The sequence below is a fragment of the Dermacentor andersoni genome, chromosome 2, assembly GCF_023375885.2.
Source record: "Dermacentor andersoni chromosome 2, qqDerAnde1_hic_scaffold, whole genome shotgun sequence".
Taxonomy (NCBI): Eukaryota; Metazoa; Arthropoda; class Arachnida; order Ixodida; family Ixodidae; genus Dermacentor; species Dermacentor andersoni.
This window is the reverse complement of record NC_092815.1, coordinates 20,201,960-20,226,395: the sequence shown is the minus strand read 5'-3', so window position 1 is coordinate 20,226,395 and position 24,436 is coordinate 20,201,960. Positions and strand designations below refer to the sequence as shown.

General features: G+C 47.4%; 1 protein-coding gene across 1 annotated transcript in view; it reads left to right on the top strand.

Annotated features, from left to right (window-relative positions):
* The window catches only part of CalpC (calpain C), a 100,626-nt gene that overhangs the window by 60,084 nt on the left and 16,106 nt on the right, over positions 1 to 24,436 (top strand). The window contains exons 5-7 of the mRNA XM_050189874.3: positions 14,256 to 14,442; positions 19,122 to 19,196; positions 21,862 to 21,953. Coding sequence (XP_050045831.1) covers positions 14,256 to 14,442; positions 19,122 to 19,196; positions 21,862 to 21,953 — 354 coding nt within the window. The remainder of the gene's footprint in view (positions 1 to 14,255; positions 14,443 to 19,121; positions 19,197 to 21,861; positions 21,954 to 24,436) is intronic.

Sequence of the window (24,436 nt, the reverse complement as noted above, 5' to 3'; positions counted from 1 at the left end):
ATCATCCATATAAAGGGGAACAGCACGCTAGGCATAGGACAAACCGAGCCCCTCGAGTGTCTGTTAAGAAATGTGTCGCTCTAGATCGTTTGGCACGAGATCCTCAGGCATTGCTAGCATTGGTACTCGACTAGATTGGTATGCAGCAATCTATAACTAGCGTGAACAAATGCGCGCGCTTCCACGCAGCACACAAGCACGGAGTGCGCGCGAGAACTGTGCGCGTTATGTATACGGTAACCGCGCGCTTATGTACATTTCAGTGCCACACTACGCGCGATTTGTTGCTTAGCCAGCTTACTTGGCTTTTTAGCTAAAAAGGACAACTTGCGACGATTTTTTTTTCGAGAACCGAATATGTATTTTTTTAGTTATCGCGCGATTGAGGCGGAGCTAAAGAAAGACAATAAAAAAAAAAGCTGGCATAATCAGAGCGCCACGAAAGTATACAAGCAAAATCAAGTGCGGGAACGTGCACTGCAGAACGATGTATCCTTTCTACCTGAGGAATTGCAGATATCGAAAACCGCCAAGCGACTGTTTCAGAGTATGCGGCACAGACGGCGGAGCGCAGCTTCGAAAGCGAAGCCCGTGGGGCGGGTGGGCGACTCCCGGCTGCGCCCTCGAGCGTCGCACGGCGGTCGCTAGCCGGCCGTGAAGGGGCGGACTTCGCGCACGAAAAGAGGAAGCGCGATGCGCGTCGGCCAGGGCCAGAGCGCGGTCGGCCGGGCGCTCCGCGGCGCCTCCCCGCTGTCTCGCACGCCGCCGGATCCAGAACGCGGCCGAAAGAAGGACTCGACCTGTCTGGCGAGTGTCTCTGGCACGCCTCGGCGGGACACGTGCATCCGACGCGTACCGGGTCTAAGCTTTCGACAATCCTGTACAGAACAACAACAACAAAAATACATGCATATACCGTTACCCTTAAGGGGTAAGAACAAATTATACAAGGAGAAAAATGTTTTCTTCTTTTTCAGCTTTTTGGCGACTATGCATGATGATAGCTACACGAGACGACACGAAAGCTGGGTGAAATGAAATTTAATAGCTATAATTGTCAAACCCTCGCGTCAGATGTTTCAGCGAAAAGAGGTGGTTGGAATTAATACACAGTTTTTACACCGAAGCTGTGTATAGCTACCCTGCAGCGGTGGTCGATCTCCGTCCGTCTACGCGTCGCGTCGACACGGAAAAATGTTCGTCTCCAGTATCTCGCGAATGCTCTGTAGCTCTCAGTCTAGTGTAGCTAGCCTGAAAAATAATTATACTGCAATTGGCCGCTATGACGGCTCTATCATTACGGCGAGTTGCATCTACTTTTCTTAATTACTTAGTTCACAGTGAAGTTGTAAATATTGTGCAATTCCCGTCTGCCATGCGGCGGTACTTGCCCGCGTCACTACTTCATAAAAGAATAAGCCACTCCCCAGTAAAAAAGATGTAGTCGTCTGTCCTTAAATAATAATAATAATAATAATAATAATAATAATAATAATAATAATAATAATAATAATAATAATAATAATAATAATAATAATAATAATAATAATAATACCTATATATACATAGATGCGTCGACTGAGGTCACACACCACAGCTTCGCTGCTCGTCCTTCTTCACAGAGTGAAAGGGCTGATGAATTTTAGACGGTTTCTGTCATCGCAGGTATATTAAGCTGGATGTCGTGTGGAGTAAGAACAGATTACTACCTTAGGTGCAAGGGTGTTAGTCATGGGAAATACCGAAATGTTTTAACTGTGTACACCGTACGCGAACAGCACTTCTGCAGTTATTGTGTCAGCAGTAGGGAGCAAATTAGGCCTGCAAATTTCGCAATGTATAATTACTGATAAAAGTGAATCAGTATTTGTGCAGTTCCTGCGCTTAAGAAGTACCTTATTAATTTGAAGGCAATCGTTATTCGATCTGCCAAGTTGGAAATTTTTTTCTTGACCGTTTGCGAAAAACATATAAATATAATACATCCGCAAAGTTCCTGCTGCAATTGCACTTAGCGCTCTCACAAGGATTCTTACGCAAGAAAAACTTTCGCGCTCTATAAAAAGTGTGCAAGGCCAGACCACCCGCGGCACAGCAGCTCGTAGGGTTATATACGCGATCTAAGCAATCTGCTTTTCGATAACAGCCTTTCTCTTCTTTCTGAGGTCTTGCGCTCGTGTTAAGGTATATACACTCTTCAGTGTTCCTCAACGGCTGCAGCGTTCGCAGAGGCCAACCAGTCCCGACGTACGCGCCTAGTTATCGGCTCTATCAGGTTGCGTATTCGCTATGCTTACACGATGCCCAACCTTGACTTGCTTGCCAGCGCAGATACTACGAATTGCAATTTCTCGTTGTTGTTGTTGTTGATTTTTTTTTTTTTTTTTTGAGGTCGTCGACGTTATTTTCTGGCAAACCATGCAACCGACCATTATCCTTATTATGCCGCTCCCAGCTGTGTCAACTGCGCTTCTAGAAAGAAGGCCATATGGCTGGTCCCTGTCTCTGAAGCAAATGATCTTATATTTTTGCATGATGAGATTTCACGGCCATTTTCCCCGATGTCGATTTTATTCTGCAAGATGCACGAGTGATTACTGTCCGAGATCAAATAGCATAATTCACCTATACGTATACTCTCGACAAAAAGCACCGCACTGATTTTCGCAGGTCGCCAGGCCACTGTGAAATTTTTGGTACAATGACATCGCTGACATAGCCGTCCTATCCGCCCGCCACAGAACTCAAACAGTCGCGATCCTTACGTTGAGAGTGGATACGGTAAAGGAACCTTGCTGGTTTGCACGTATATAACGCCACTAGGTAATAAAACCGTTGTGTTTATCGCGGTTGTGTTTACGTTTATAAATGCCTTCAAAGTTGAAGTATCAGGGGCGGAATTCACTAGGCGAACTTACGATCAAATTATGGCGTAATCTTACGGAGAAAGCGTAGTCACAAAGCTAAAACTGTTTGTAAGATCAGAAAGCTTGCGATGCCCCCCGCTCCGAAGACAAGCGCTGTAGCCGAAAAAAAAAAGGGCGTGCGTGTAATGGTAGCACAGCTGAGAACTTCAGTACTTGCGCTGTTAAGAATGGCCATACGGGGTGGCAACGTGCCAGCTTTCAGCCCGCTGCACGTGTTCCAAGCCCACCAGACAGGGAGCCCTTCCGAGAACTGCGGATGACCGGCAGCCACGTGGCGCGCGGTCAGCTCAGGAATGTGGTACTCCGCCGCGCCACCCGAGACGGAGCACAGTTCTACGAAGCCCTCGGTCGTTGACTCCGGAGCCTTTGTGTGTGTGGGCGTAAACGATTCTGCGGAACGGCGCCCCTCTGTCGTCGGCTCCAGACCTTCGCACCTGTGTGTTTGCGTGTGTGTGGGCGTAAACGATACTGCGGAACGGCGGCAAGTTTACAATGATTGGACGAACCTTCCCGACCATTCCTGCTCCGTCCACGCCAAACGATGACGTCGAACTATGACGTCAAGCGGAGAGCTTATAAGCAGCGTTTGCCGGCTGCTAGAGTGTGCTCGTGTCGTGCTCGTTGTCAGGAGCTGAGTGCTCTGTCATGCTCGAAATGTAGTAGTGAGCTGTGTGCTCGTAAACTGTTTGCTGTATGTTAGTTTTGCGGGCTCCATATGGGAGTCGCGCTAGACAGCCAATGTATGTCCTGTTTTTAAATGTAAATCCTGCAATTAAATCCTGCTCGCCTAGCCCTGTCATCCCAAGTTCATCTCTACAGCTACGTCTGCCAAATCTTACAGCGCCAATAGTAAGCGTCAGTCGATTCACAAAAGCTAAACAGCCGTCGCAGCTGCCAACGTAAGAATTTTTTGCCATAGAAGGGTAGCAGTCGTATACGAAGATGTGTATCTGCTCCGCTCGAGCTGACGCGAGTAAGCGATGGAGCGCGCTGTTGTTGCCGATTGGCTAGAGGCCACAATGATAGCCGAGGATGGCTAGTGCTTATTTCTTGCTGTGCTGCACCTTGCACAGCGTTCTTGTTAAACGCATACTTTAACACTGAAAACAACGCACATAGTCTCGTTTTGAGCGCGGTTTTGACCATTTCGATTGCCCTATGCTTGAGAAAAGAAAAACGCAGCTCAGACGAACCTTTTGGCATGCCTTCTGACTACGTATTTAATAAGGCAAACTGGGAGGTGCAGACATGAATTCTACTATGCTTGTAAGTACTCTTGCTTTTTATGCCACGTTTTTTATACATTGTAGTCTGCAGTTCATAGCATTCTTGTCACTTGTTGGGTTATTTATTGCTCTTCGTTGCGGCATAAAAGGGGAAGCGGAGCAGATGGCCATTTAAATGTCAATTAAATGAAACGACAATTACGATCAGCGGCCAGCGACCGTTTGTTCCCCGTGACGGCTAAACGACGCGCCTTCTTCCACAGCGGTGTCGGCGTCTCCACGACGGCGGCAGAAAGAGGGCCGCGTGTTGGCGGTCAAACTTTTAACCTCGGTGACCTTGCCCGGCCTATTTGCGCCTATGGACGGCCGCTCTTCCGCACCGCGGGTTTAAATTTAAGAACTGCGTGGCCCTAATTCCGCTTTCTGCCGGTTTCCTGTCTTTTGTTTCGCCGACCGCCCGGTGGACCACCCACACTCACGACCGCTGTAGCGCTGATGAAATCTCTCAGCAATGCTTTCTCCGACTTTCCTGCTGCCGCTGGCCGCAGGATCGTTCGTTGCCTGGACACCTTCGAAAGGGGGCCAGGGTGGAAGCCTTGTTAACTCGGTTTTTTCGCCCGAGTCACTGGCGCACTGCGGTATAGACACGTATATATATATATGGAAGTGCAGGAACGTCGACCGACCTTTTAACCGTGCTTCTCGTTCCGCGTTCGTATAAACACCTGCGTGCGTCAGGCACAAAGACAAGACACACTGGTTCCGTGGACCGATATTCTGGCACTGCAGATATATATACAGATGATATTAACAAGAACGCAGGTCTCGCCTTGTTCGCAAAAGCAGTAAAATACTTTCGAGCAGTAGAATGCCACCACCGCCATCATGTAAACAATGGGCTTCCAGCTTATAAAAGCCTTCTCCGTTCCTCAAGTTAGCGTGCGCAAGAACTGTACCACGCATGCCAGCGCTTTCCTCGGTTCTACATGTCCCAAATTCTTGTTTCTAGCGGTAAATTCGACTGGTTCCTACCGCGCTCCAACTCTGTTTGCAGCGATGCAGGGCCCTCTCGACATTTGAGCCAGAGAATGCCTGTCCCACCTGAATGTGCCAGGTGCTCCAAGAACAATCGGAGTAGCCACGTGATTGATTTTCTTGCGGACGTCGGTCGCGCTCCCAGGTTGAAAGGGGGAGCGTCTGCAAACACTCTCAGTTAGAGAGTGGTACTCTGAATGAACCAGGTGAATCTGTTCCCATAGAGGTCAATTTCGGCTAGCCGAATGTAAACCACACCACAAGAGCGCTCTGGAGCACTCGAAAGCGACCAGTCGAATACGCCATAAGATTATTATTTTTTTTTATTGAAGTGAATAGTAGGAGAGGTTGGCGCCTTTATGGTGGCACCGGCTACTCCTTGTCACTTGGCAAAGGAAACAAATTTGCGTAAAAAGGGAGAATAGCGACACGAAATATGGCACTCAGGAGAACACTGGATGAATAAAAAATATGCAGTCCAACAGTAGATCAGTCGCAAAGTTCTGTGCATTAGTTCAGTCCACGTACGCATATATAAAGTCAGATATCTTGTACAGCCGAAACACACAACACATGTAATGCACTGCAAGTACAGAACAGAATTATGCATATTGCGTAAAAGTTGCGATCACCACATAAACCAATTATGAACCACAGACAACGCTTGTGTTACTCATTTAGCGTATTCGGATCATCTGATACCTAATATTTTCCCAAAATGCTGGTGTCCTCTAAAAATTTTTTCAGAGCAAGAAGCGCTCTTTTTTGAAGGCCCGCAGTTGGCCATGGGCCAAGTTAAATCAATGACTGATTTAATAAGACGGAGCGCCCCGAAATAAGTATGACGGCCTGCATGAGATTCTTTAACGTGCACCCATTGCTAAATGCACGAGCACTTCTTGTATTTCACGTCCGTCGAACTGCTGTCGGTAATCAAACCCGCGACCTCCGGGCTCAGTAGCAGAGTGCCATAGCCATTGAGCCACAGCGGCGGGTAACAAATATTTAACACCTAACTTGGTTCTGCTTTATAAAGCGACTTTTGGCTAGACCCTTGACCACGAAAACATGTTCTTTGAGGATTCTAGTTTTCGGCTAGTTGGTTCATAGCTATTACAATTACGAATATAGCACGAGCAAGACGAGGACGACGTCAAGACACACAACAAGGCGCGGTGGTTTGGTTTCCTCTACTAGTTGGCCTCCCGTTTATAGACGTTTTTTCCGTGTTCCTACTTCCTTTTGTCCGTGTCTCTGTCTTTTGTTTATTTCCAATTTTCTTTCCTATTTCATTGTTTACTATCTTCGTTCTCCTCTTCTCACATTTTCATCCCCTCCTCCCGGAAGAGTGGGCAGGCGTTGTGCCCCTCTCGGTGTCAGTTGCCAGCTTGCTCCCTCCCTGTTTCCTTTGTGTGCTTGTATGTTCCCATATACAACAACAACAACAACAATAGTAGTAGTAGTAGTAGTAGTAGTAGTAGTAGTAGTAGTAGTAGTAGTAGTGGCTCATGCCCATTATGAAGGACTGACCAAAAATCGGTGGAATTAGTGTCTGTTAATTCTGTTACGTCGTTTTCGCATTGTTCGCACGATTTCGTAATTATGATATCATGGATAAGGACGCCCGAAACATTTTGTCACGGCCGTTATCAGGTGGACATGGGTGGGTAGTTCGCACTATACCTCTAAGATATAGCAGGTGTAGCGACAAGTATAAATTTTGGATTGTCCTCGCGGCACACTGCGCCCTTTTGTCCGGTGGGGCCCCGTGGGTAACGGAGGCGAAGTCGTTGCACGGCTTGCTGTATAGGGCCGTCCACGGGAACGCCGGAGTAGCGAGAGAAGGGTCCCGTTTCGAGAATCAGGGTCAGTTCGCCCGCCGCGGAGCTCGCCAGAGCAGAGTTTTATAGAGCGCCCTGGCCGTACGGAGTCATAGATCTATATGCCCGCGCTCAAAAAGAAAAAAAAAAAGGGGGGGGGGGGGGGTTGTAGAGACGTTGTGGCGCTCGGCTGACCTCGTTCGCCCGGCGAGGAAAAGCCGCGACCAGCGCGCACACCCGCGGCAAACTCTTCTTCAGAAGCGTCTGAAGTTCGTGGGAAGGGCCAGCTCGTTCTTGTTTCGCCTCCCCGCCTTCTCCGCCCGCCTCACCTTGACCTACGAGCGCGCGATCTTCGGCCGCTTCTAATTAGATCCGATCTCTTCGGTCGGTTCTTCCTTCGCCCGCGTTTGCTTCCCTCGTGGCCCAGTGATCGCGGAACGGCGCGCCTGCGTTGCTACATTTCGCCCTATTTCACTCGACGCGCGCCCGCCGTCGGTCCAACGTTCGTGCAACCCACGAGTGCCGCAGAGACAGGGTCGAAAGGGAAAACGCCTCAGATAGGACAAATTCTGGCCAGCGTGTTTGCCAATGGAACGACGACGCGCCTTACCCTCACCTTACCCTCACCCACTTACCCTCATCTGCGCGGTCTCTTCAGTTTTCTACTTTCGCCATAGCAAAACCGTGCCACTTCTCTTAATCCTCTGTGCTTTTCTCTATTTCTTTATATGTTGTTTTTCGAGTGAATGCTTGCCTAAGTCCAGGTGGGTCGATTGGGTTTTTGTTCGTGTGCGCTCGCAGCTTCAAGATGGCAGCAATTTTTGTATCAGGCAAAGAAAAATAAAAGTAAGAGAGCGAAAGAAGAAACAAGACCACACCCGCATTATAAGGTTTGAGAGCAGGTACAAACTGAACAATGATAGGCGTTCGAAGACGGGGTCGGGTCGCGCGGATATTGTGCTTTACAGCTCCGCATTTGACTCTCCTGAATGGCTGCCGATTTCTACTTGGGCGCAAGCTCGGGTTTCGTTTGACCTATGCCAACGGCCTCGGGCCATTCTCATAAGATATTGTCTTCAGACAGCTTTCTGTCATTTTGTCGAAGGGGAGAAGCATAAAAAGCATCGATGACAAGAAAACATTATTGCGTGGTGCCCTAGAAAACTAGGATAATTTGCAAAATAAGCTGAATGCGTACGTTTAGGATGAACGAATATTATTATGAACAGAATATAACAAAATAGTTGTCTTCTTTTTCTTTTAGCCTGGTGGCTGTACTTTTCCTCAACATAAAGGTGCTGCTTCAGTAACCCATGTACGTGTTTTACATTAACTGAGCCCACGTGTTGCAAAAGAAAAACCATTCTCGTAGCAATTACAAGTAAAAAAAACCTTTGCCCTCATATTGCTGTTCTATCCCTGCTCTGTGCTCACGGTCATCTGGAGTGTCAGCTCGCGTGCCCGCGCTCAACACGAGCGCTGCCTTCCGGGCTAGTCCCAGATACACGGCGTTCCAACGGCACACCGGAGCCTCCTCCGCGGGCGAGCGTTACGTTCCCGCGTGGGATGCCGTCGACCCGGGTCCTGGTACGTCAGTCTCGCCGCCGCTACCGCTGCTCGTGGCTCCACTGCCTGTCGTGTCTATGCAGCATCTGCGTACTCGTTACGATAATAGTGCTCGCCGCGCAGTCTATCTATGTGTATCCCTCGTGCGAGGATCCTTCGTGTTGGGATTTCACGACAAGCCTATACAGGTCACTCAACTACACCGCGAGTCCATGCGACAACTTCTACCACTTCGTCTGTGACGGCTGGAAGTCTAGCCATGGTCCCAATGAGTTCGTCTTCTCCGAGCTCCAAGCCATGGTGGCGCACGCAGCCGTCAACAGTTTGTTGCGTGTGGGCCACGCACCATCGTTGCGACAGACGGCTGTGCAGAAGGCAGCAGTCATGTTCAAGACCTGCGTCCAGGTGCTCATGAATCGCGTGGACAACACAGAGAGCCTCAAAAGTTTCCTGCGGTCGCTAGACCTGCTCGCGCCACGGCCGGAGACATTGGACGTCCTGGACGTCATAGTGGGGCTGGCACTCGATTGGAACATACCTGTCTTCCTTCAGATGTCCGTCGAGCATGACACCGCCATGGACGGCATGCAGACACTGTACTTTTCTAGGAGTCGTCACCTCATGGATTGGTTCCTTCGCAGAAGCCGCATGGATGGCTGGGCGTTGTACAACTACGTTGTTTCCTGCTCACAGCTAGTCGACTATCAGTTCAATCCAGAGGCGCTCATATTCTACGAGAACTACATCATGTCGTCACTCGGAGCGCTGACCGAATCCGCTCACGTCACCCACACAGTGAAAATCGCGGACTTGGAGAATCACACCCCGGGCATCTTGTCCTCCGAGTGGTTAGATGTCATTAACAGGCACCTACCCGAAGCTGCTCTTCTGAAGGGTTCGGACACGATCCGCATAGCTGACGTCGGTTATTTCCGCGTTGTGAGCGAGACCATCCTGGACGACAGGCGCAGACGTAACGGACACCTCCTGCTTTACGTTGCATGGTTTGTGATTCAGTTTCTTGGACCATTCGCCTCTTTGTCACTGGTCACGCCAAGCTTCGCCAGCCTCAAGGATGCCAGGAATTATATCTTCTTCCGATGCTTCGAGGAGCTCAACCATCTGATGCCGTACGCATTCGGGGCCCCATTTGCTGTGGAGAGCGTTCCCGTCAAGGCTCGCGACGACGTGCTCACCATGGTCCTGCTTGTCAAGAACGCGCTCAAGGATTCTTTCCTCACAAGCAAGTGGATGGACAACGCGACGCGGAACATCGCTATACTCAAGTTGCACACCATGCGAACCATCGTTGCCTACCCTGACATGGTTATCAACTCCCTCGATGACTACTATGCTTACACACCTGATTCAAGTTCAGTGTTTCTCGATTCGCGCATGCGCGCCTGGTACGTGACCATGCGCATCCGGAAGGACAGACTGTGGAAGCCACGCACGTTCGACTACGACTTCCGGTTGACCGACGTGAATGCCTTCTACCAGCCCCTAACAAACACCATGATCATACCAGCAGGCATCATCAACAGCCCATTTTACAGCGCCAAGTACCCTGTCAGCGTCAACTTCGGCGGCCTGGGTCATGTGATTGCGCACGAGATTGTGCACGGCTTCGATGACGACAGCATTAGGGAACCCAAGAACGGCCTGTCGCGCGACTGGTGGACCATGGACGCCCGCGCACAGTACGAGCAGCGCGTGCGGTGCCTCAAGCGCATGTACTTCCCGCTTGGGCTGAACGCGCACGACCGCAGCGCCATCATGTCCGAGGACATCGCAGACTCCGTGGGTCTCGCGCAGGCGCAGAAGGCGTATCGCTCGCTGCGCCACAAGAACGCCGTCGTCAGCCGCGATGCGCCGCTCATGAGCCGCTTCACCCGGGATCAGGCGTTCTACGTGATGAGCTGCTTCAAGTGGTGCTCGAACCGCAGGGAGGCCGGCCGCGGATACTCGGTCGACGAACTGCGCTGCAACGTTCCCCTCAAGAACATCCCCGACTTTGCCAGGGCGTTCAGTTGCCGCCGAAATGACCCCATGAACCCAGCGCACAAGTGCAAGTTCTGGTGATAGTGCGTCGTCTGGCATCCTCAATATTTTCTTTTTGTCGAGTTTTTCTCACCGTGTTCAGTATAGCGACTCGGTATTTCAATTTTCTCACTGTATATACAGGAATTTACCTTAGTAGTGTTACAACTTGAGCATTTTGGATGTATTTATATCTATTCGATGTTTGATAGTCTTAGCGGCACGGAACTGTCGTTGATAAATGCTAGCTACATTGAATACATGTGAATACAATTAGATTAGAACTAAGGCATGTAGCTTTACTATACGTTGCGTTGATTCCACCAACGACGACAGTGTAAAAATCGTCGGCCCTTCTACTCCGTGTAGATGAATGATAAGCGAAGCTTGTCCCTTTGTATAACTAACCGTCCCCTTTGTCATCAACTTTATGTTTACTTGATTGTGCCCTTGTGATTAACGAGGTGTGCATTGTGTGGATACCGGTGACATCAATGAAGACAAGTTGTCTGTGAAACACATGTTTATGAAACATCGGAAACTTCACCGCAAAATTTTTTGCAAGTGAGCAGAGTAGCCTTGTGATCACTGCGGTATACTGCAAGGGGTTCGGTCATCTCGATGTCACACATGTCGTTTGCAAATGTCAAATCCATACACTTACGTCTCATGGTGGTGGGTACGTTCACCTGAGTGCAACACCGAAGTGAAAAGCGTTCAAACATGAATGTAATCAGCCACTGTCGTTCTGGTTTGGAAATGTCCACGTTGAAGTCTTGTAGCCTCTGCTTTACGGGCGATGAGCCATTTAATTTTTGGTTGCTTACGGTGGTATGAGCTATTGGATTTTTGCGAACAGACACGGACGTTCAGGCTAGACTTAGACAAGCTTCGTTTGTAAAACGAAATTGCTGCATCTCATTAAGCTGCGACAGGGCGTTGCTTCTGGTTCGCAATCGCAGCTGCAGACTCACCGCGTTGAAAGCATTCTTCATGTAGCCGAGTGCCACCAGCTGCACTATGCTACGCTTGAGATGCAGTTTAGCAATTCAATTAAAAATAAATAAATTATGGGGTTTTACGTGCCAAAACCACTTTCTGATTATGAGGCACGCCGTAGTGGAGGACACCGAAAATTTCGACCACCTGGGGTTCTTTAACGTGCACCTAAATCTAAGTACACGGGTGCTTTCGCATTTCGACCCATCGAAATGCGGCCGCCGTGGCCGGGATTCGATCCCGCGACCTCGCGCTCAGCAGCCCAACACCATAGCCACTGAGCAACGACGGCGGGTAGCAATTCAATTAGAGTACTGGAAGTGAGTGGAACACTAACTTTCGCGTAGAAGTGTGCCTTCATACGAGCCGAGCGACGCGTACGTGTTGATCGAGTGTTTATGAAGAACCCAGGTTGAATGATAGAAGTTCATATTGAATTGTGCAACTTTATGGCAGCTGTCACAATCCGCTTTTGAACGATTTCTCACGTTGGCGGCGTTAGAATTCCTTTCGCGTTTTCCCTCCCTTTGTGCACTTGTCGCAACCGGAGCAGTTGCCGATATATTTCAAATTGCCTCCACCTCCACCCCTTCCCTACCTTCACGGTACGCACATTCCGCTGCAAGGTAGACAACGATAACACTGCACTGGTTCTTGCAACGCGTTACTCTGTCTTTAACATGTAAATACCCTGCTGAAGGTGCTAACCCACCTCACTGCGTGTGCTATTACACTGGTAACTGGGCGTCCCTCGCTCAGTTTGTGCGCTCCCAAAGAGGTGTCAACTTGCAACAAGGCAGGGCAGCGTAAACCAAATCTATCACTCTGCCAGCACAGAACAGTCGTGACATTTTGAAACGTCGGACGTAATAACTTTACAAAACACACAAGCTCTACGGCATAACTGCAAGGCAAGTTTGTGTTTTCACACTAAAATCGAGGTTTTACCATTCACCTTGATTTCATATCTCGTAATTTTCCCCCAGTTGCTCCAAATTCACTTGCAACACCATAACAGAGCAAAGAGGGGAGGTAACCATTCTATTCGCCTCACCCACGATATGCAACATTTGCCAGAGACGCTGCCCTTTGCTACTGTCGGAATGTAAGCAGTGAATCGTAAAACCGCTCACTATTGTTCATTTTAGTGGGTTCTGAAATTGTCTTGCATGATTTCAACGCAGAACATACTGAACAAAAAGAAATGTAAATTCAACGCACACGTTGGAATGTGAATCGAAGCTTTAATATAAAGCGAGCAAGTCATACACAACTAAATGCGATGAGCACATTTTGTGTGTTTTCATCCTACGCAACCTTTAACCTTATGCAATGTTTACATTTATGCCATACGCCAGTCGCAAGCTACAAATTGCACACACCGTATCAGGCGGATCCACAGTGTGAAAAGTCGACGAAGTGATATAATGAGGACGACGGCGATGTATTATATGCTTGTCAGAAGGGAAGAGTAGTGATGAGAGGTGCATGGCACAAAGTACTACACAACGACAGATACGTGAACGCATTTATTTCTTATCCCTTGTGTCACAGTGGCACACACCCATTATATAGGATTGGCCACCAATCAGCACATAACCAGAGGCCCGTACGTACCCAATGGCACAACATATGGGGTAGCCCAAACATAAAAAATTTAGGTAATTCGAAGAACACAGTGTTCAATTATGAGGTATGTGTGTTTCAGAGATAATTGTGAGGTGACTTTCAAAATTTGGTGCTATATAAGCCGAAGCATTTGATGGCATACGCAGCTGCCAAGAATCTTCTTGGACAAATATAAGAAATTTAAGGAAAAAACATTTTAATGTCATGCGCGCTCTCATTAGGACATCTGCCTGCTTTATAGGCTAGTAAGAGACTATACTGTATGTACATGTTTTCTGTCGTGATTTCATGTTTTATTGCGCAAAACACACGCGGGCTACGTTGTCGGCCATTTCCGTGCTCTGTGGACCAGAATTCGCAGCCCTTTTGGGGGGGGGGGGGGGGCGGGGGGGCGGGGGGGGGGGAGGCGGCAACCATCTTGCTCTGAGGACAGGCGAACGAGCGAGAGGATCAAGGTTGAGCGTGTTCTTGTCGGATGCGCGGCCCACAGTCCTTGCCTTGTAAACACATTCTTCAATCCGGCAGGCATTCTACCACCCCGTGTCTATCATAATACGTAATGAACATAATGAATACAGAACTATACATAATGAACAATTGCATAAATGCAGTATGACAGGCAAAGACATAAAACAGCACTGCGAAACGCTATCGACATTGCACCCAAGTGGGTAAATTTGTTCACTACCGAACCCGCACGAGTTGAGTTCAGATTCAAAGTTGCCACGGGACTCTTTTTTTTTTTTATTGTTTCACGTGTCGCTATAGGAGTGTGTGTCGACAGTTCAGCAGGAAAGTGCATATGCTCAAGGTCCTGCTAGGTTACGGCCTGTAGGCACTGCTGACCTGGATTACAAGGCACTTCAGCGACAGCCAGCAACGACAGCCTTCGGACGACTTCGTGGGCATGGGACATATTCTGACTTGCATGACAGAATGGCGACAGCCTCCCGCTGTAACACGTGCGAGCACCGACGCTACTCACGACCGCTAACGTTCGCGTTTGCGTGCAGGCTGTACGGATCATACGAAGCACTGAAGTACGGCAGCAGCGTGGACGGTTTGGCCGACCTCACGGGTGGCGTGACGGAGACGCTCAACATACGCGAGGACCCGAGCGGCTGTGCGCGAACGCTGGCCGGCTCGCTGCTCGCTCGCACCACTCTCGTCACGGCGGTCGTACAGCAACAGCACACGCAGGTGAGTACCGTAAATGCGCCTCGCCGATACACTCCATTTGCACTAAGCTCAGCATTTCCTCATGCGGACGCAATTAAAACGCAACTTTCAGTTGAGCAAAATAAGAAGTTGCCTATTTACTTGCACTTGCACTCTTTAAGAAAGGAAAACGACAGCCTTTGCGCACAGGTTCTCCGCACGTGGCTCAAATAGCCACATCAATATTGTTTGCATTGTACGAACCTCTGCTAAAACAGAGCAGCACATTTCTCTTCAGTTATCACCGTGATTGAAGCACAACGACTCACTCTGCCATGACTGTGGTAAATGAACTGCTCCGGTAAGCAGAGCCTGCTTTTCCTCACTGTATTGGGGCTCGTTCAATCGGCGGCGGTTACTGTCTATTTCGTCTGTCATTCATTTTTATTTTTTTCTCTTCTTTTTTCGGCGAGAGCAAAAAAGAAATACCTAGACGTATGCGCAGAAGATACATTGGCATGTCTGTATAATCTCCGTTAAGCGTTACGTGCATTGCTCTACTGGAGTATCTTATTTGATTCCGCTCAGCTGTGGCAAGTGCTATATTGGGCAAACTGGGCGCTGCGTCAACGACCGAATGAGAGAGCACGCAAACATTTTAAAGAAGAATACGACTGCGCACTTGTCTGCGCATTGCAGGTCTTGTCCCGACTGTGAACCACTATTTTTAATGTCAGGATCCTAGGCAGAATCAAGAACAAAACCGCACGTGTACTGTTAGAGGCCTATATACCATATCTAAACCACTGGTCCAGCCTGCGTGAGTCAAACTATACTGTTATGCTTTATGATTCGGAATTGAGATTGCTAAGCATTTAAAAAAGAAAAAAAAATTGATAACAATACCTTCGGCTGACTGGCGTTCTTTTAGTTTTTTATGCGTTTGCGCATGTGTATGTTTGTGTACATATAGGATGCTCTGCTTTCGTAATAAACAGTTGTAAGTGTAGCGCTCGTCTTTCCTTTTTTTTCCTCTCTCTGTTTTGTATTCTTTTTATTTTGTATGTATTGTACAAGATTGCAATTTCTGTTGTGCTACATTTGCTGCCTACATCGATATGACTTATATTTCAGGTATAATGACACTGCTGCTGAATTTTCTAAGTTGCCTTTAATTTTTTCACTTCGTGACTAGTTCGCACAAAGGACGCGTCCCCGCTAACGCAGGGATAGGTAGGCCACTCGGAAAGACTCATAATAAGAAATGCATGGCATTAGGGGAACAGAATCCTTTCAGGACTCTATTACATGATTCCGTGTGCTGTTAGGAATGGCCGTACGGGGTGGCAACGTGCCAGCTATTTCAGCCCGCTGCACGTGTTCCAATCCAACCAGACGGGCGCACTTCAGAGAACTGCGGATAACCGGCAGCCACGTGGCGCGGGGTCAGCTCAGGAATGTGGTACTCGGCAGCGCCACCCTTGACGGAGCAGAGTTCTACGAAGCCCTCTGACGTCGGCTCCGGACCTTTACACCTGTGTGTGTGTGTGTGCAACACGAGTATGTGAGCCCGCCTCCTCCAAAAGGGCGGGTCATCTTCGGTGACGTCGAACGGTGACGTCGAACGATGACTGGACGAACGTTTCCGTCAACTGAGAATCAAGGGGGGACCAAGGGCTTATAAGCAGCGTTTGCCGGCTGTTAGGTCGTGCTCGTTGTCGTGCTCGTCGTAGTGAGCTGTGTGCTCGTAAGCTGTTTGCTCTATGCGTCGTCTTGCGGGCTCCATTTGGGAGTCACGCTAGACTGTCGATGTATGTCTTGTCGAAGATGTAAATAATGTAAATAAATCCTGCTCTCCTAAGTCCCGACGAAGAGTCAAGCTCCTTCCTACAGCTACGACTGCCAAATCCTACATCTGAATGGCAGCGGTGAGATCGGCCTACAGCTCGTAGATCGTCCGACAACTCAAACAAATGGTGGCAGCGGCGAGATCGTCCGACGAATCTAATAGTGCGTACACGAACGGCATCCGTTCGAGGTATTACGTGCGCAGGACATGTCACAAAAATCCGATTATTTATGCAATGCATTGCACTGAGCATAGAAAATTGTCCAGTTACCAGCCTATACGGTGGGGAACCACTGTCCAAAGTTTAAAACCAAAAGTCTGAAATAGTGCTCGTCGTTCCTGCCAATTGGCGTTTTCATGAAATCGAGTGTCTACGGGCGATACGAGTAAAAATGAATTGAATGCGATTGTAACACCTCCGGTTCAGTTACCGCGCCACAACTTCACTTTACTGTAACGAAACCGAGGCAAGAAGAAGAAGAAGAAACTTTATTAAAGAATAGTCCGACAGTTCTTGCTGTGGTGGCCTCAGGTGACGGCTCGAAGTCCTTGGACTCGAGTGGCATCTTCGGCTTGCCGGACGGCCCAGAGCTGGTCTGCCAGCTCTGAACTTCTGATAGCCGCCTCCCAGCGGCGGCGACGCCTACGGAGAAGGTCCCCGGCGGCTAACGCATCCGGGGCGTCGTCAGGAAGAAGCAAGCTCGAGCCTTCTCCTACTCTGGCAACGGCCGCGATTATGGACGCGTCGCGAACGGAGCTGGTTTGATTACCGTTGTTTCCGGCACACGAGGCAAAAAAAAGAATTATTTTTTTTCGTACCGTGTAACGGCCGGAGCAGTCGCGACTTCCGAACCACTGCAAGATCATCACCAAGTAGATTACATGGAATCCATTGCCAGTTTCGGGACGCTATAACCCGCACAATTCAATTTTATAAGCGCAAGTGAACAGAGAATGGAAATAACGATGGCAGTCCCTGGTCTCAATTTTCGCGATGGTTTCTTTCGACCGCTCTCGGGGATTCGTGTCAGCTAAACTTTCCTGGTTAAACGATGACAACGTGGACTCGCGGGTTCACGAGTCCGGAGGGCGGAGCGTCTCGCCTTACGTAACCCTGCGTCAAACTCGATCCAGGCAGGGTGAAAGGTACAAAAGAAAAACGCAGTCGGGTCTTACGCTCATCCTTGTTTCACCCGCCGCTGGCCGCATTCGGAGCACGCTTCCTCCGAGCGCACGAGGAAGCGGCGCGTCGCTGGTCGGCCGCCGAGATCGGCGAAACGAAGGGGTCCCGGCACGCGAGGGGCGCCTGGCTGCATTCAATGCGCGGCTTCCTTCGCGCTGGCCGGCCTGTGCTGCCGTCACCGGGTCGCATGTTTTAGTCATGATTCCGCGAACGGAAGCAATCGAGGCAGAAGGCATCCGTGGCGTGTAAGCAATACGGGGTTGAGCAGAGCTCGCCGGCATGGAAAACATTCGCGCGGTTCGGCGTTCCCTTTGAAAGGGATGATCGCTGCACGTGCCCACTACGTGATGGGTCATTTATTCTTCTTCATCCTGGTTTCTTACAACCATTACGCGTACCAGCCGCATGTTTCATTGCGTTTTTCCTTTTTTCCCTCTATTTCGTGCTAGAACAACTGTTTACCAGCTAGATGTCTGCATTTCAAAGCATAAGTTTGTTTCAAATACACTTAACTTTGTGCAGTTTTTGTTACCGCTAGTCTCCAATTTTACGTTCCTACCGTGACGAACAGACTTAAAAATAATGCATTTTAATAAAGTTTATTTTCTTAACAATAATGTTTAGTTCCTTACAATAAAGCTTATTTCCTTCGTTTTTCGATCCGGTGTCTGCACAAGCGCTGAACAGGTGGAGTTTTGTAAACAGCGAACTCCGCAAAGTGGTAAGGTGCCTTTTCGGGAACACCTTTTAGCTCTGACCGTGACTTTCGGAGACCAGTGGGAAAGTCGCCAAATTTGTCGCAAGGGCCTGTCTTGTCGCTCCAATGGAAATCTTGGCGCTTCATATTTCGAGAGCGTGACAAGCCCTTTTCAAACTCGAAAACTTTCCGAGCGTTGGGGCGTGGAACGAGACGGAGAGCTGAGCTGATCGGTACGTTTTCCAACAGCAGAAGCAAAGCTTCCTAACAGGACACACTGAAGCGTCCTGCATGGCCTCGTTTATTCCTACTTGTTGGGGCTTGCTTGGAAACGCCGCTGCTGCTACTGTGTACAGTACGAGCTGCACTGCAAATTGTCAGCAGTGCTGGCTACGGGCGCTGTGATGCAGCGGCTTTTAACACGCTCGGCGTACATAAGACAATTCTGATTGGAGTATACATGCTACGTGCAGGTTATACGTGTTTAGATGTTTGATGTAAACAACAAACATTCACGGAGGCAGTTAAATTTCAGCAAATCGTTTTGTTAAATAAAAAGAAAGAACAGGACATATTCTCCGAGAGAGTTTCTTCAATACTAGTGGCCTTGTGAACACAATCGACTGAGTACTTTGCAATAATACAGAAAACGCGGCAACAACGACAGGATTTGTCCAAGTCGTAGGAAAATCGGCGGCAGAAGTTCGGCGATTGATCCATAACTTCAGTTTTAACTCCTTCGGTTTCATCGCTTCAAGTCAACCATCGCAACACACAACTGTCGGATCCTCGATACCAAGAAGTTTAAATGTTGCCTGAAGTACGTAGAAAAGATGAAAGGCCAATTGAGTCACTGAGGACTAGGCGTCGTTTTACTGTGAAAACAGGCTCTAGCGCTTACTACCGGAATGCTTGACGAATAAACGGCTATATAGACATTTTTTTTAGTGCAACAACCTCTTTATTTCCTTCTTCTCTCGTTTTTTTTTCAGTCACGGACGTCACCAGAGAAGATGGCCAATGGAATCTGCCTCGGCACAAACTACAGGATACTCGCATTCCAGAAGGTAAACAGTGCAAGACAAGTTTCTTTTCCTACCAATGCCAGACACAAAAGAGATACTTCGTCTGGAATGTCCCTCGCTTGATTCCCTTTGTATCAGCTGCAGAGACATAATCCACAGCTATATTGTGATATTGCTACAACACCGCAGTATACTGGGTGTTCAAAATCAAGCTTTATGGTTTTCTCACAATAGGCACTGGCAGGCACGCGAAGACCACCTGTGCCAATAAGTTATGTGGCCAGGGGGGCACAAAGTGAGATGATAATTATCGCTGTCAGTAGCCCAATTAATTCAAATTGAATAATTAACTTTTTATTGACTGCCGTAAGTGTGTATGTTTCTATTCAAAAGTTAGAGGCAGTCGTATTTCTACACAGTTCCACTTGGAGGAATTGTTCTAGCATGTCTGTGCCCCGAGATATCCGACTCCAAATTTTAATTGTTCGCATGCAAGAGAGTGAGGATCGGCGCAAAGCTCCTCCCTGATGTAACGCGGCTGTTGCGCGCGGCGTTTACTCTGACAACAGGGTGGAGGCATAGGCAAAAAAATGATAACCTTTCCCCTTCCCCTCCTGGCTGGCGAAATCAAGATATGACAGCCGTGCAGTTGTTGCTCTTGACTTCCATAATATTTACAGTACTTGGAAATAAGCAGTCACTTTATTCGCGTAGCCCAGGCAAGGACCGTGCCCGCTCGTCTAGCCACCACTGCGCACGTGCGCTGCTTTCCGGCTTCTCCGCTCGCGCCATTGTCTCGGCATGGCAGCTGCCGCCATCGCTACAGGCTGTGCGATCGCGTGTAATGACAGGAGTTCCGTGTTTTTCATTTTTTTATTTCGCCAGCCGAGAGGGGAAAGGAGATAGTTACATTTGCCAATGTCTCCACCCTGTTGTCAGACTAAACTCCGCACGCAACAGCCGCGTCACATCAGGGAGGAGCTTTGCGCCGATCCTAACTCTCTTGCATGCGTAATCATGCGAACGACAATTAAAATTTGGAGTCGGATATCCCGGAGCACAGACATGCTAGAATTCTTAAGTGAAACTGTGTAGAAACATGACAGCCTCTAACTTTTGAATCCAAACACACGCACTTACTGCAGTAAAAAAAAGTTAATTATTCAGTTTTAGTTATTGGGCGGCTGACAGCGATAATAATCATCTCGCTTTGTGTCCCCCTGGCCACATAACTTATTCGCACAGGAGGTCTTCGCGTGCCTCCTAGTGCCTAAGTTTAAGAAAACCATAAAGCTTAATTTTGAACACCCTGTAGTTATTCTGTGTCGCGAAACTATTTCAGTGGCATCAAACTCCTGCTTTTTGCTACAATCAGGTGGGTCAAAATTTTTTTTCTTTCACGAATATTCATCCCCCTTGTGGCCTTTGACAGAGCTGACTTGGCGTATTTATTGACCCCCTTATTCGATTTGTCTATTAATTCGGCCTCGCCCTGGCGGTCTGCTAGCCTCCTGGTCAGCCAAGATGGTTGGGCGACCGCCGTGGAAAAGCGTTTATCCAGGGTTCGGTCCCCCGGAGCAGGACGAATTTTCTTCAACTGGGAAACGCGTATGGTTTCCTTTGTAGCTTCTTTTTAGAGTCGGGTGGATGACAATTTTTTCCTTTCATGAATATTTGTTCACGTTGTGAGCTTCTGTGGCGATTCGCGCCTGCCCGATACAGGCTTCCGGATCCATCCAATCAGCGCGCTGGACTGAACAGTCACACACAATATGGCCCCTGATATGCCAAATGCGATTTTTCGGTTTTGAGCAAATAGGCGCACTAGCATTCTCATTTTCATTTATTTTGTGGGTTTAAGGAGATGCTGGCGCTTGCACGAGGTGCCTATTGTTCTCGTACCCACGCTGCACCGTGCTGGATGAGATATTTTGGAATGAAGAATTGTCATGGTGATTGTGGAAACAGATCAATCATTTAAACTTAGGTTTTGAAGTATTCCTAAAAGTTGCCGAAGATCACAGAGCCTGAAAACTTCAGAACGCTATGCTTGCGGCTCTGTATACCTAGCAAAATAGGTTATTCAATATCTGATCTCTGCGGCAATTGGGGCCTTAAAATTTAACAATGTAGGTGCTTGAATTATATAGATAAATCCTTTAGTCAGTAACAGATATTTTACTTAAGTATGATTATTCAAATATTGACACTACAGACTGTCGATTTTAATACTTTATCTTATCCTCTTTAAACTCTGCAATTGGTGCAGTTCTTCCATTTTTGTTTTCGTTGGGCTTGCATAGATAGCTGTTATAAATACGGAGTTCCGCTAAATATCATTCTTCCAGCATGTTTATTTTAAACATGTTAGGAACTGAATGGGTTTGATTTAATGACTCCAATTTACCGTTATATTTTTTGCAGCCAATTATTTCGCAGCTTGCTTGATGCAGCAGAAGCATGGTAGTGCACTTCATACGTTCTCTGCGCATTCGATAAAGAATCTAGTAGTCGATCTCGAGGCAAAGTTATCTCATAAAGGCTCGATTAGAATGCATCCGCGTATCGTATATTGCCGCTATTCTTGAGTCGTATTGTTGTCGAACACTGCTGTTTGCTTCTAAAAAGATACTTAGAAATGCACGCATTGTGCGTAATTCTCCGTGACACGATATTTCATTGTCCTCCTTCCCCCTTCCTCCCGCAGGTGACCACGGCGGGAGGCGAACAAGTGCAGCTCGTGAAGCTGAGGAATCCCTTCGGTGTCGGAGCAGACTACATCGGCAGCTGGTCGTTAGAGTAAGCGGAGACACCCGATGCCGCAGAGAATCGTACTTGCAACTGCTTTGTGTGTAACTAATGCGACATGTTTAGGTAATACTTAAAATACGCATCATTGGAAAAAAAGAAAGAACTTCTTGCTGATTTGGCTGTGGCGAAAAGAATGGGAGCATGTGAGACCAAGTGCTTCTCTGTGGTGTCTTTCAAGAGGGGAGTGCAACCGCAGGCAGAACAGAACCGCACTCAGAATAGAACAGACCAAAGCGCTCTTTATTTCTTTCTCTTTTTTTTTTTTTTTTTTGGCTGGGGGGTAGGAGGGGGTGAAGTAGGGATTTCACTTACTGTATACTGTATTTATGTATTTATTGTTTCGTAAACAACTACACATCGCCTAAAGCCCACAACGTGCAAGTTAACTAGTCGTTGTATCAAAGCGCAGGTCAAAACAAACTATCTTAAGACTAACCCTTACCTCGGATGCTCATATCTAAATACATGGTAGCTGAGAAATCATTTTTCTCGGCATTTAATGGGCCGATTTAGATAAGCATTGCTGCAGTTAAAAGAGAAAATTAAAATGTACAGACTGTTGGGTGCAGACATTTTACTGCTCGTGTTTTTTTTTTTATTTATTGCCTAATACCAGAACGTTTCTAAGAAATACAATGCGTTTCAGTTTACAATTCTGGAACTTCGCAACGAAAACATTGATCGCAACACTGAATTTTATGAATTAATTCATCACAATCAATCCTGATGTATTACTACATCGCCCTGGCCAGTGGTTTGCTAATATGACTTTAACAGAACTCGCGTAAAAAAAGTAGTGATTTCACGTCAGGTGTAAACTGACATACATTTGTCCGACTTAGGCACACTGGTAGGCACTGTTAATGGAGTTGCGATATCTGTTTTTTTATGCGCCGTTGCTGATTTGTAAACTTGGCACTTCAATTATTTTATAATTTACCAAGGTGTGGTAATAATTATTTTTAAATTCAGGGCCTAAATCAAAGTTTTCTTCCCATCATTAGTTAGAAGTTAATTTTCTCTTTTAAAGACAATTCTATTCGTTTCAGGGTTGTTGCCTGATGGGAGTTTCACGTGTATTTCAATAGGGGGGTCGGACTCAGGCCCCGAGTGAAAGCTTTCTACTAAGCAGCTATGAGCACTTCATGTGAAGTTTCAGGTCACTGCCCGTGCTTGCCGGATATGCCCCGTGTGCGCATGCCTCAGGGCATACTGGCATAATTTATGCATCATTATCGCCCTTTACCGAAAAGAGCGGCCAGTGCAACGGAATTATAGGGCACCAAAACAAATAACGCAGCGGAACGAAACGTACAAGATGAACTCATTGAGTTCCAAAGCGTTTTTAGGACTCAGACTATTGCTCGATGACACTTCGGTAGGGCTTTATAGCCTATCGACGGAAAATAAGCGCACAGGAAGACACACACGAACAGCCGAGAAAGACACAGGACAGGCGCTATCTTTCTCTTGTTCCTGTCTTTCTCGGCTGTTCGTGTGTGCCTTCCTGTGCGCTTATTTTCCGTCGATCTGCAATGCACAATCTAGCCCATCATCAGATGTTGTTAAACTAGCTTTATAGCCTAGATATAGATATAGCATATGCATAAAGACTTGAACAGAAAATAAATCTTGGGAGCCGCACTTCATTTAGTATGTTCAAGAACTGAGAAATAATAATTGGCAGCTCTTTAAAAAAGCGAGGAATGTGCTTATGTCGGAGCAAAACTTCTGTGGACAAAAAAGAAGAGAAAAAAAAGACAGGAAAACGAAAACAGAAAAGAAGATACTACCACAATAGCCAAAATTCGCCTATATTTTGTTACTAATCGGAAACTGCAACGTATGAATAGTGAGCTAAAATACGAACGAAAAACAAAAGCAGCAACGGGAAACCAAGCATCGGCAGGAACCACTTGTACGCATGTAAAAAAATACGAAAAATAAGGACAATGATATCATTACTCATTTGGGCGAGCTAGTTAAAATTGCCAATGCCATATTGTATAACAGCTACAAAACTTGGAAGTGTTTAATAAACCGGTTCATCTCGAAGAAATTAAGTTCATGGCTACAGGAGAAGTGAGGGCTTTGCAAGTAAAGCGCAAGAAAAAGAAGATACTAAAGACGAAATGCGCTTACTATTAAACTCATAGAAATCGACGGAGGTGTCCTCGGAAAGCTTTGAACAGCTTATGCACTGCGCCGTTACTTCAAAGGACGCTTACACGAAACAAAAAGTTGATTATCATTTAGCGACAAATATTAAATATGAAGAAATACAAGCTGCTGACAAAAAAAGAAGAATATGGTAATTTGCTATTCAGTTATTTCTTTAGCTTCTTTCATAAAATAGCAACACGTAACGTGAGTGCCTGTACTGCAGCTAAGCTTTCAAAGGTTCTGAATTTATTATTGTCACTTCGCACAAAACCATGCACATGCCAAAATAGAAAAGAAATCTGTGAATA